Genomic DNA, 13,834 nt, shown 5'->3' with positions numbered 1-13,834 from the left:
CTGTGGGTTCGGTCTGCTCTGTCTGTCCCTGAGCCTGGGGCACTGGGCCCGTATGTGGCCTTTCTGGCCACAGTGATAGCAGCCCATGTCCCATGGGTCCCCTTGAGTGGGTCGGATGGTCCTGATGCCGGATGTTCCCCTTTGATGGGGTTTTTCTGTATTTTCCCACGGGGAGGTCCCACGGTGACCCTCTCTCTGCGTTGTGGTGGGACTGTTCCTTTGGGACTCCTCCCTGTTATCCCCTGACTGGCTCTTTACAAACTCATCGGCCAGCCGGCCTGCATGTCGCGGGTTCTCTGGTTTTTTGTCCCTCAACCACAGCCTCAGGTCGGATGGGCACCGCTCATACAGTTGCTCCAGTACCAGCAGTTTAACCAGGTCCTCCTTCGTCTGGGCCCCATCAGCCCACTTGCTGGCGTATCCTTCCATGCGGACGGCTAGTTGCAGATATGAGATCTCAGGGGTTTTATCCTGACTCCGGAACCTTTCCCGGTACATCTCAGGAGTCAGCCCAAACTCACGTAGCAGGGCCTTTTTGAATAGTTCGTAGTCCCCTTTCTCTGCCTCTTCCAGTTGGCGGTACAATGCCACGGCTTTGGGGTCCAGTAAGGGGGTAAGGACCCGGAGTCTGTCCGCGGGATCAACCCGGTGCAGCTCGCAGGCCGTCTCAAAGGCATCCAGGAAGTCATCCATGTCCTCCCCCTCCTTGCGTGGGGCCAGGATGCACTTATCAAAGCTCCGTGCATCCTGGGTCCCCCCTCGCTCACCGCAGCCGGGGGTTCGCTGCCCCTCAGTCTCGCCAGTTCCAGTTCATGCTGTCTCTGTCTCTCATTCTCCTCCCGTTCATGCTGATTCTGTCTCTCTTCATACTGTCTCTGTTGTTCACGATCCTCCAGCTCTCTCAGTTTTAGCTCTTTCTCCCATTCCAGCCAATTCCGCTCCACGGATGCCGAACGTCGCCGGGAGGATCCTCTGCTGGCCAGCGAGCTTCGCCGGGAGGATCCCCTGCTGGCCGGGGGGGTCACGGCGCCCTCGGTATTTGCTGGGCTCCTCCCCACCCTTCCCCTAGGCATAGGAAGGAGGGGTCTCGGGAAGCCCTCAGCAGCCGGCTGACCACTCCCAGCTGGGACAGACACTGGTGCCTGCGCTGCATTTGCCAGGCTGTTTCCCTGAGACACAGGGATCAGTTCATTCGCGCGATCTTCCGCCTCCAGCCGGGCAATGAGCTGTGCTTTGGTGAGCCTCCCACTGCGCAGCCCCCTCTGCTTGCACAGCTCCACCAGGTCGCTCTTAAGCCGCTTGGCATACATCTTCCTGCTGGCCACTCACCGGCCTGTGTGCTCACAGCTCCCCACAGTTCCCAGGGAGACCCCTAGTGTGCCAGCCCTTCTCGAGGTCACCACCTCTCTGCCAGGGTCGAGCTGCAGACTCCTCCGCCCCTGGGACCACTCGCTGCGATCCCCCGGGGTACCCTGTTACCGCAAAAGTCCCTCTCGCTGGTCACACACTCCCAGGGGTAATAGCCGTCTCTCTCTCACTCTTCAGCATGCCTGGTCCCCGTCAATCCCCCTTCGTTTTACTGCTCCCCAGTCACTTACTGCAGGAAGCGCCGTCCACGGGGTGCAGTAGATCCCGCCGCTGCCACCAGTTGTCACGGAGTATTGGGGGACTCAGGGCCCTGCACCCCCGGCTTCCTGCGATTCACCATGACTCTCAGCCAGCCAGTAAAGCAGAAGGTTTATTTGGATGACAGGAATACAGTCCAAGACAGGTCTTGCAGGCACAGACAACAGGGCCCCCCTCAGTTAGGTCCATCTTGGGGTCCCAGGGCATCCCAGCCCCCCTTGGGAGGTCAGAGCAATCTCTGCCTTCCAGCCATCTCACCAGCCAGCTTCCAACACCCTGCCTTCAGCGACCCCTCCCACAGCCTTTGTTCAGTTTCCCGGGCCAAGGTGTCACCTGGCCTCCAACCCCTTCCTGGGTTCTCATGTTACATGCTCAGGTATTCTCCTTCGGGCAATCTCCCATCCCCCAATGCAGACTATCCTAGCCACACTCCCCTGTCAGCATTCACAGACCACAGTAAGAACAGGCCCAGTTCGTCACAGTAGACAAATCCATCGACACCACACAGAGAGGGATGTGAGAGAGACAGGGCTAGATTGGGGGGGCTCCAGCAGTGATCTCATCGATCCATTTGTAGTGTCCCAGCACCGCAGTTGTAATAAGGCCCCTTGCAATTCCGCTAATCGCTATCATTTCCCGCTCTTCTCTGGGGGGTGTCTTACTTGGGAGCCAGGACGAGGGGGCAGAAGCAGACGGTATAATTAATCTCTGTAGCTATGTTATCCCCAGCCCAGTCAAAGCATCCCACAGGGTGCAATGGCCATTGGGATTAATTAAAACGTTGACATTTCTAATGAGTCCCCAGGCTGGGCCTTCTCACTGCACTGGTACCAGGCTCAGAAGTTATTCTCGGTTTCCATCAGCTGAGTTCCGTGTGTCATTGCCACACACACCAGAGCCGGAACTGCATTTGACTATTTTAATTTGTATTATCCCTATTGTTATTATGGGTATTATGCTAGGACCTACAATCTGGGACTGAGACATGGGCCCCTTTGTGCAACACCCAGCACAGATACAGAGACACAGTCCCAGCCACATTTAATAGCTGAGAGTGACAAAGGATTTAATTATCCATGTATAACAGGTGGGGAAACCGAGGCACAAAGTGATTTAGTGAGGTACTCAAGGTCAAATAGGGAGTTTTCTACAGGGTCTGAACTTGAACCCAGATGTCTTGTGTCCCAATGCTTTGCTTAACTGCAAGGTAATGGCTGGCAAATAATTCCCAAGGGCTCTTTAAATGTAGCTGTTTTGAATTGATAAATTTCTCAGTTTCAAAATACTACAGCCACCAGCTCTCCCAGCTTCTCCCTTTACGGCCGCCCAATACCCCGGCTTGGAGGTCAGTGGAGGTTTCCCATTGTCTATCAGAATCTATTGCAGTTTTTCAAATTAATGTTCACAACTTGTGCCGTGATCTTCCATTCCAGGTTTTCTTCTCTCAGTCTCACCAGAGTCTGGATCTGTGGCTCTTTGGAAATTGGTTCCCTGGACCAGTGCAAAGAAACAACCGAGAAAATTCAGGATGAACCCAGCAGTGCAAAGGGGGCACTGAGGTGCAGGGAGTGGTGCAGGAAACTCAGTAGGGGGCACTAGGGTGACCAGACAGCAAATGTGAAAAATCGGGATGGGGGTGGGGGGTAATAAAAGCCTATATAAGAAAAAGACCCCAAAATCGGGACTGTCCTAATAAATCAGGACATCTGGTCACCCTAGGGCAGTCTTCCCTGTTTCTAGTGCCGGATATTGGGCTCGCATGCACTGTTCTGCAGGGAGAAGGACCAGGGGCCTGTCTCACACTATCTACCCATGTTCCTTTTGGGTTTTTTTTTTTTTCATTTCAAGGCTTTGAGCAGGGGGTTGGACTAGATGACCTCCTGAGGTCCTTCCAACCCTGAGATTCTATGATTCTAACACCAGTATCCTCCTCCCTCACCCTGGGAAAACTCCACTGATGTCCCTCTGAACCCCAACCCTGGAATAGCTCCTCTGACCTCCTCCCCAGTCGGCATCAGGATCGCTGGGTAAGGGGGCACAAGCAAACAATGTGCATTTCAATGCAGCTGAACGTACACACGTACATCTAGAAACAAAGATCCGAGGCTGCGCTGGGGACTCTCTCCTGGGGAGCTGTGACTCTGAAAATGATTTGGGGGTCGTGGTGGAGAATCAGCTGAGTGTGATCTCACAGTTTGGCACTGGTGTGACCTTAGGTGGTACACTGTGTCCAGTGCTGGTGTTCACAATTCCAGAAGGGTGCTGATAAACTGGAGAGGATTCAGAGATGAGCTGTGAGAATAACTGAAGGATTAGCCATAGCAGCGATGTAATTATGGTGATTTCAAAGGGGTTCCACCAGCAGAAAACATAGAGTGAGATTTCTAAAAGCAAAAACGTGAATTGGGTTTCCAACTCTCACTCTTTCCATGAGAGTTGGGTACCTACAAACCCTTTGTGCCTTTTAAAATCTCCCCATTTCTTCCAATAATTTCATTCCCACAAGGCTAAGGGGGAAAACATTTCATTTCAGCTAGCGATTTTTGCTGGGCTGCCTTTAGCCACCTTTCATTTTCCTGAATGCTGCTTTGACTTCCTTATTCCTCAGCGTATAGACCACCGGGTTCAGCATCGGGGTGACCACATCACAAAAGATCTGCATGGGGGTAGCCAGCACATTGCTTAGGGAGGGCTGGGTGTAGAGGAGGGCGCAGGGCCCAAAGAAGAAGCACACCACTGTCAGGTGCGATGCGCAAGTGGAGATGGCTTTCCAACCTCGCTCAGCGCTGCGCATTCTCACCACGGAGGCAACAATCCTGAAGTAGGAGGCAAGGATAAGGAGGAAGCAAGTCATGGGCACCACCCCAATATTGGTGAAGCTCACAGTCTCGATGACATACGTGTCCGCACAGGCCAGCTTGACCACCGGGAAGATGTCACAGAAGAAATAGTCCACCACGTTGGACCCGCAGTAGGGCAGCATGAAGGTCAGGCTGGTGAGGATGGTGGCGTGGAAGGAGCTGGCAATCCAGGTGCCGGCGGCCAGGAGGGCGCACACCCTCCGGTTCATGATGAGCAGGTAGCGCAGCGGGTGGCAGATGGCCACGTACCGGTCGTAGGCCATGACGGTGTAGAGCAGGCACTCGGTGCTGCCCAGAAAGTGGTAGAAGAAGACCTGGGACATGCACCCGCTCAGCGAGATGTTTCTACTCTTCGCCCAGAGGTTGGTCAGAAATTTAGGGGTGCTGATGGAAGAGAATCCGAGGTCTAGAATGGAGAGGTTGCAGAGGAAGAAGTACATGGGGGTGTGCAGGCGGGCGTCAGCGAGGATGGCTGAGAAGATGAGCAGGTTGCCCACCAGGGTGCAGAGGTAGAAGGCTAAGAAGGTGATGAAGAGGATGGTCTCAAGACCTTTGGTGTTGGGAATCCCTAAGAGGATGAATTCCGACACCACGGTGCGATTCTCCATTTTCATGTGTGATGGCGTCATTCCTGGAGACACAGAGATTATGGAACCAGATTAGCAATCTCAATAAATCATTGTTTATTTATCCCTTTGCACCCCACAAGCCTTAATCTCAAAAGGTAAATCTTTCTAACCAGCCTAAATTTGGTGAAAGTGAGTGGAGAATCAGGACTCTTATATTTGGTTGCTTTTGTACAATTCTACTTGATTCTATTCAACTATCCTGTATTCTATTCAGTTCTTACACCTCATCCATCATCGTGGCATCAGAGAGACAAAGAAAAATTAATAAAAGCAAAGCAAATTACCATGAATTGTAACATGATCTTACCTGACTCCTAGGTGCCTTCACAATGAGTGTACAAGGCAGAAAGAAAACCTCCAAAATGCTTCAGCATGATAATGCAAATTTCTCCTCTGTATGTGTATATATAGAGAGAGAAACTGCATATTGAATGGAAGAGAGAGGGAAAGTTTCAGAGAGCTTAATGCTCAAAGGGTCCATTAGATAATCTAGTCTGACCTCCTGTACATCACAGGCTGCTGACTTCCAAGATATATACCCCACACTGAGCCCAATGATTTCACTTAAACCAAAGCACTTCAGTTCTCAAAAGACTAAACTTCTGTGACCTCAGGCAGTGAACGGGAGAGACCAAGGAACCCGCAGGGCCTGAGGCAGGGAATTGACAGAGTGAGAGACTCAGATTATCCCAGCAGGTGACCAACCCCTCCCACCCCTCCGCCTGCAGAAGAAGGTAAAAAAATCCCAAAGGTTTCTGCAAATCTAACCTGGGGGGAAATTCCTTATGCACACGAAATCCGAGCAAGAACCAACCAGTCAGGCATCTAAAATTGAGTGTCTTCTGTACCAGGTCAGAGCTCCAGTCTACCGCAGCTGACAGACAGACAGAGAGAAAAATGGAGCGAGCAATGGAGAAAGAAAGAAAGAGTCACAGAGACAGAGCCAAGGGGAGGAAATGGACAAGAAGGACACTCCAGTAGCTTACGCTCTGTGCCTCTATCGAGAGTCACACAGTCACCGGGCAGTGGAAGTCTTTGGCTCTTTCTCCCCAGTTTGCTCCACCTGTATATATGGAATCAGATCCTCTAAACCCAAACGGTCTGAGATCTGAGCACAGCTCATGCTGTTGGGACTTGGAGATGGTCTCTCTTAATGACAGAGGTTACAGGCAAGACCTGCGTGGTGACAGCCACCACAGTGACACCAGAAGTGTTCGTGATCTCAAGCTACAGGAGCATTTATGCTGTTCTGGGGGCTGGCCTTTGGGAGCTGAGCCCTTGGCAGCTCCCCTCTCCCAGTCTGAGCAGAGGGAGCAATTAACCAGCCCTTTGCATCAGCTATTTTCCAGTTAGTAGCTTGGGATAATGGGCCACCTGCATTAGAGGAAGGTGTGAGAAACCCTGCAGGGGGCAGCCATGGGACGAACTGCCAAGAGTGGAAGTGTCCCCCTACCCCATCAGCTGGAGATTGCACTAGACCCTGAAGCAGGGAGATTTTTACACCTTTGACTGCTAAAGGAAGTGTGTAAGTGAAGCACTATTTTTAATCAAGGCACTACATGCCCTCTAGAGAGTTTGGTTGGTAACACAGTGCCAAAGGCGTAGAACAGGGTAGGGCTGGGAGTTTCAGAGGAATTTAAGGGAGTTGGTACTCCTATCCTATTGAGTTGGGTACCTCTCTCCCTTCAGCTCCTCTGAGAATTCCAGACTAAAAGACCTTATAAAAGTCTTCCAACACCAAAGGGTCCTGGGCATCTGTGACAGGTTTGGTCCCAGAGACCCCCTTGGGACTGTCACCTGATGTGCTGAGACTACCTCTGAGCCTGTTTTCCCTGCCAGCTTGGGACTCCAGAACCAAAACAAAACATGCAAGTCTAAGCCTAATATATTAAGAAACTGAAGACAGGTAAATCTCATCCTCAGAGATGTTCCAATAAGCTTCTTTCACAGACTAGACTCCTTCTTAGTCTGGGCCCAATCCTTTCCCCTGGTACAGTCCTTGTTAGTTCCAGCTCAGGTGGTAACTAGGGGATTCTCATGACCGAAACCTCCTTTGTTCTGTTCCACCCCCTTATATAGCTTTGGCCCAAGACGGGAATCCTTTGTCTCTCTGGGTCCCCACCCCTCCTTCTAAATGGAAAAAGCACCAGGTTTAAGATGGATTCCAGTACCAAGTGACATGGTCACATGTCACTGTAAGACTTCATTACCCACTTGCTGGCACCCACGTGTACAGGAAGGCTTAGGAATAAGCAGAGCCATTTACAACCAATTGTCCTGGTTAATGGGAGCCATCAAGATTCCAAACCACAATTAATGGCTCACACTTTGCATAATTACAATAGGACGTCAGAGTTATATTTCATATTCCTAGTTTCAGATACAAGAATGATACATTCATACAAATAGGATGACCACACTCAGTAGATTATAAACTTTGTAATGATACCTTACAAGAGACCTTTTTCATAAAGCATAGTGCAGTTACACCATATCCACACTTACAAACATATTTTTATAAAGCATATGGAGTGCAACGTCACAGCATGCATCCAGCAGTTAACTCATTTAGCAGTTACCTGTGTTCAGGGGTGTGCATGAAAGTACATGTATGTATTTATGTGAACATACGTGGGTGAGATCCTTAGCTGGTGTAACTGGTGTAGCCCCATTGGAGTCAAAGGAGCAGATCCCCAACGGGTGTAAATTGGTCATAGCCTCCCTGTGTCAGTGGGGCAGATCCCCAGCTGACGTGGATCAGCACCGCTTGTCCAGGGAAGGCAGCTATGCTGTGAACAGAGGTGGCAGGAAGCCAGGCTGCAGGTTTCTGTGCAGCTGGCTCCTGGATTCCCCTCGCTGTGTCTCTCACTGCGCAGTAGTAGATGCCGGCGTCGCTCAGGCTGGCTCCATCTCGGGTGAGGTTGGTGGAGCGGGAGGCCTTGTGCACAGCCATGGTGAATTCTCCAGCGGTGGAGGAGCCGTCATGCCCAGTCCCTAGAAAGCTCGGCGCCCCCCGGCCCTGCTGGGGCTGTTTGTACCAAGACATCATGTCATGGGAGGTGGCGTTTTGGCTGCATGGGATCAAGATCCTTTCTCCTTCCACTCGTGTGATCTGGGGCAGCTGGAAAACCTGGGCCAGGGCCCATCTCGGAGCCACTGCGGGAAGAGAGCCAAGAAGTGAGAGAGGAAGAACCGGCCACCGCCTGGGAAACTCAACCTTCAAATACAGGCTGGAAACACAGGGAAATAGCTGGAAAATCCCACTCACCAAGGATGGAAAGCAGAATTGAGAGTGTCCTCATAGTGGGACGAAAACTTCAGTTGCCTTCTCCCACAACCTTTAGGATCAAACCTCTCTGTCTCCACACCCGCCCCCCTTACTCATTTTCCTTGCCTCCATCTGCACATCTCTATCAATGGGACTGTGTGTCACTGTCTCCCTCTGACACCTGCCAGCCAGCCCCTTTGACACAACGATCAACCTTCCTGTTTCACACCCATGCAAACCACATGCCCACACAATGCAGACAGTATACACACCCAGACAACACAGATGGTACACGCTCACACAACACAGACACACCCACAGAACACAGACAGTACACGCTCACACACAATGCAGACGGTACACCCTCACACAACACAGAAACACGCACACAACACAGATGGTACACCCTCACACAACACAGAAACACGCACACAACACAGATGGTACACACACACACACAACACAGACACGCACACACAACACAGACAGTACACATGCTCACATCATGCAGAGAGTACACATGCTCACACAACAGAGACACGGACACACAACGCAGACATGCACACACAACACAGATGGTACACGCTCACACAACACAGACACGGACACACAACGCAGACGGTACACATGCCCACACAACACAGACAGGCCCACACAACACAGACGGTACATGCTCACACAACTCAGAGGGTACACACAAAGACTCCACACACACATATACCCCGAGGGGCTGTCTACACTAGGATAAAAGGTGTATTTCTAATACATGGTAACTGCCCATCTCTAATATCTGTCTGTCTCTATTATCTCTCTCACAGGCTGGCTCTATCATCTGTCTGTGTCTCGCTCTCTCCCCCGTCTCTTTGTTCTCTCTGACTATTCAGTGCAGGCACAGATCCAGAGCCCGCCCACCCCGTTTTGTGCAGAGACCCAGGCTGCCTTCCCTCAGGGTGGGTCTCTGCACACCGAGATATCCGGCGCTGTCCCGTAGAGTCACCTCCCAGATCCCCGGGGGGCCATGTCATTCCCCACGTGTAACTCGGCAGAGAGTTGCCCGAGTTTCTTTCTGAGCTGGGATTTGTCTGGATGAACTAGCATCTGCGGGGGCTGGTGTGGGAGCTCCCGGTACCAGAAGAGATACAGAAAGCGATCGCTGGTGGAAGAGTTACACTGCGCCCGCTGGGACTGTCAGGGCAGAAGGGGACTGGACCACTGGCTCCTTCTGACCATGGCTAGAAAGACAAGGATTCATTGTTACACTGCTTTCCCGTGTCTCTGGCTAGACATCCCCAGGGACACCCTCCCCTCCCTACCTATCCCTCTAGACCCAGTTAATATCTATCCATCCCATACACACCCTCACCTATCTATCCATCTGTCCTTCTACAGAATCTAGCCTGCCTATCCATTTACTATCTATTCATTCTTCCTCCTTCAGTATCTCATCTAGCTGTCTGTCCGTCCGTCAGTCTATTCGCTCTGCCTTGTACAGGGTCTTACCCATCTTTCTATCTAACCCTGTACAATTTCTTTCTCTCTCTCTTGCAAACCATGCAGACTTTTATTCCTCTTTTTGTTCCTGTCTCGCCATCCGCGTCCCTGTCTCTCTGCCCTTCCGTGTCTGCCGTTCCATCACTGGCTCAGGACACAGGGCAGTTTCCCCTCTGACTCCAGCGGGGACGCTTGGTAGCCCAGATTCCCACGTGGTGAAAGCCGCCCCTCACCGAGCTTTGCATGCCCCACCAGGACTGCTAGCCAAAGCAAGACCATGTTGCCCTTTCCCCGCTTCGTGGAGCTGAGTCGTGGCAGAGGGTGAGCCCTGTCTTAAAACTGCTGCTGCTCTCTAGGCCTTGAGGTTTGCATCTTTGCATCATCCTTTCTCCTCCCCCTTCCAGTTCAAAACAGCGAGCAGAGCGGGCCCCAGAGCCCGCGCCTGGAACCCTGCACTCTGTAACGGGGAGCTCTGTTAGAGAGAGAAGGGAACACTAGGATTCAGGAGACTCGGGTCCTTCCTCTGCCACTGACTCTTTGTGACCTTGGGCAAGTTACTCGGCGTGAGATTTGCAAAGGGATTTGGGTGCCCAAGGGAGCAGGAAAGAACCTCAAGGGATTTTCAAAAGCACCTGTGCAAATTAGGTTCTTTACTCCCTTTGAAATCAATAGGAGTTAAGTGCATAACGTTTCTGAAAAGTCCACTCGGTGCCAATCAGCCTCTTCAGGTGCCTAAACACCTTTGACAATCTGGCCTTTAGTCTCTATGGGCTAGATTCTTAAAGAGATTTAGGCACCTAAGGTACCTAGTGGGGTTGTCAAAAGGGCCTAGGTGTCCAACTCGTTTTGCGGTCAGTGGGAGTTAGGCACTAGGGGCATTTGAAAATCTCACCCAGTGCCTCCATACCTTTAAGCTCTGGCCCTGTCTCATCTCCCCAGCAGTGAAAGGGGGATCTAGCCCCTCTCTGCCTCCCTGGGGGCAGTGAGTCTAAATGTATTAATGCTTGGAAGGGGTTTGGAAGCTGTGGGAACTAGGTGCTACCTAAAGTGCAGGGGGTGGGAGGGGTTGAGGAGGAGGATGGTGCTGTGGAATAGGCTCCCAGCCCGTCTCTGTTACCCCTGCTCTACACACACATTTTGTAGATTGAACTTTGTCGTTGGGTGGGTGAGTTCTTCACAGTCTAGTTATCCCAGAAACATTCTGAATGCGGAGGAGGCTCTGCTGGGACAAGGGGGCCTTGTCCTGGTACCATTGGTTCTCCTCCCATTCAGCAATAGCTATGCCAGGATAAGCCCCTCGGTGCTGGTGTAACTGCATCTGCACTGGGGCAGTTGTACCACTTTGTAATTATACCAGACTGGTTAAAGCACTACAATTTATCTGGCTCCCCATTATCTGAGTACCCCAAAATCGGCAATGGATCGAGCCTCACAATGCTCCAGTGAGGCAGGGCAGGGAAGTACTACGCTTGTTTGACAGATGGAAACTGAGGCATAGAGCACCAGGTTTGTAAAGGTATTTAGGCACCTAAAGGGATTTTCAGAAGTGCCTAGGTCCAATGGGAGTTGGGCACCTCTGTGCTTTTCAAATTCCCACTTGGTACCTATCTGCCTCTGGAGGCACCTAAACACCTGTAAACATCTGACTCCAAATGACGTTCCCAAGGTCACACAAGGAGTCAGTGGAGGAGGAGGCAATTGAATCCAGATTCGCCAAGACCCAGACTGGCACGCTGACCACTAGCCCATCCTTTGCAAGGGAGCACAGTCAGCCACAGAGCCTGGGACATTTACAACGAGGCCTGGAAAGTGGGGTACGGGGAGTCTCCTCTGGTGTAAATCAGCCTGCACCCAGGGAATGCAATGGGCGCTGCCCCAGCTAACACCTGCTGCAGTTCAGATCCTATGACGCTATTCATCAGCTGACCACTTGGCTTTATTCAGAGCCCTTTCAAAGGAGCCTGAGGGATTTAGGCACGCGATTCGATGGGAGTTGGGTGCCTTTGACCCGTTTGGAAATTCCAGCCTTCAGAACCAAAGTGAAGCCATGTGAGAGACAAGCCTTGCCTGCCATCTAGTGGTTGATCCATCCCAGTTCCATCTCACCCAGGCAGAGCTCATACCGGGGCTGCATTCCCTCACCTCTGACTCGGCACCCTCCTTAGTCTCATCATGTGCGGTAGCACCCTGGAGTCTTAGCCATGCACCAGGGCCCCACTATGCTCACTGCTGTACAAATACTCACTGCCGCTAATCCCGAGTCGTTCTCAAACACGGGCCCTCCCCAGTCGTCCCACACCGTGGAGATTCGCCTCCTGGAAGAAATGTGAGAAATGAATGGAAGGTGAACTGCACCTTGGACTGGAAACCAGCAGTCAGAGGTGGGTAGGCCCAGCTCCCCCACCCACTTCAGTGCGATACCATCCACATCTATCTATCTATCTCCACACACCCCCTCTATCTATCTCTCCATCTATAAGAACGGCCGTACCAGGTCAGACCAAAGGTCCATCCAGCCCAGTATCCTGTCTACCGACAGTGGCCAATGCCAGGTGCCCCAGAGGAAGTGGACCAACAGGCAATGATCAAATGATCTCTCTCCTGCCATCCATCTCCATCCTCCGACAAACAGAGGCTAGGGACACCATTCCTTACCCACCCTGGCTAATAGCCATTAATGGACTTAAGCACCATGAATTTATCCAGTTCTCTTTTAAATGCTGTTATAGTCCTAGCCTTCACAACCTCCTCAGGTAAGGAGTTCCACAAGTTGACTGTGCGCTGCGTGAAGAGGAACTTCCTTGTATTTGTTTCCAGTTCCGTGTGCAACACAGAGCAGGGGGCCGTCATGGCAACGCCGATGGCTTGTCACTTGTGCACTGTCTGGTGTCCCAAGCTGCCCAACCCCTTGGCATTGAGCAGTGGGGAGGGATATGTGACAGACCCAGACCAGTGGGGTACAGGAGTCTGGTAGAGGGCAAATATACTGGTCACTGGATGAGTAGTTTTATTAGTCCCTTGTATTTGTTTTAAACCTGCTGCCTATTAATTTCATTTGATGACCCCTAGTTCTTGTATTATGGGAATAAGTAAATAACTTTTCCTTATCCACTTTCTCCACATCACTCATGATTTTATATACCTCTATCATATCCCCCCTTAGTCTTCTCTTTTCCAAGCTGAAAAGTCCTAGCCTCTTTAATCTCTCCTCATATGGGACCCGTTCCAAACCCCTCATCATTTTAGTTGCCCTTCTCTGAACCTTTTCTAGTGCCAGTATATCTTTTTTTATATGAGACCACATCTGTACACAGTATTCAAGATCTGGGCGTACCATCGATTTATATAAGGGCAATAATATATTCTCAGTCTTATTGTCAATCCCCTTTTTAATCATCCCTAACATCCTGTTTGCTTTTTTGACCACCTCTGCACACTGCGCGGACATCTTCAGAGAACTATCCACGGTGACTCCAAGATCTTTTTCCTGGGGATCTTGAAAAAGACAAGCTTTTGCGCCACACAGAGCTCTTCTTCAGGTCTGGGAAAGGCTCTCTCTCTTTCTCTCTCCCTCGCTCCCCCTAGCCTTCCATTCACAGCATGTATCTGTCTGTCTGCCTGTCTAATCCATTTCTCTCCCCAAAGGGAGGGTCCTATCAGAACTCCGAGATGGGATATTGTGGGATACAAAAGAGACAACCAAACTCTGCAGAGCGGCAGAACTTTCCCCTGGCTTTGGAAAGCAGCAGCCCTGAGTCCCCGTTTCCCTCCCCAGCAAGCCCCGAGGGTGCAGGAGAGACTGACACACTGTGAGTTTGGGTGAGTGTTTGGAAAAACTTGGATATCTTAATGATGCCCTCTGTGCTTCAGTTGCACAACTGCAGATCCCCACAGCCGCCAGTCCAGGGTGAGCTGATGTCACGGCAGGTTGTGCTGATGTTGACTGAAGAGGTTACATA

General features: G+C 51.3%; 1 protein-coding gene across 1 annotated transcript; it reads right to left on the bottom strand.

Moving 5' to 3' along the window:
* Positions 1-4,183: 4,183 nt before the first annotated feature.
* On the bottom strand, positions 4,184-5,101 carry LOC101936864 (olfactory receptor 10D3-like). The gene has a single exon (XM_005312845.2). It carries the CDS (start codon positions 5,099-5,101, stop codon positions 4,184-4,186), a length of 918 nt encoding a protein of 305 aa, XP_005312902.1.
* Positions 5,102-13,834: the final 8,733 nt, after the last annotated feature.

Source organism: Chrysemys picta, chromosome 13 (genome assembly GCF_011386835.1).
Source record: "Chrysemys picta bellii isolate R12L10 chromosome 13, ASM1138683v2, whole genome shotgun sequence".
In the NCBI taxonomy this organism is placed as follows: Eukaryota; Metazoa; Chordata; order Testudines; family Emydidae; genus Chrysemys; species Chrysemys picta.
Note: the sequence above shows the minus strand (reverse complement) of the source record. Positions and strands in the feature narration are given on the sequence as shown.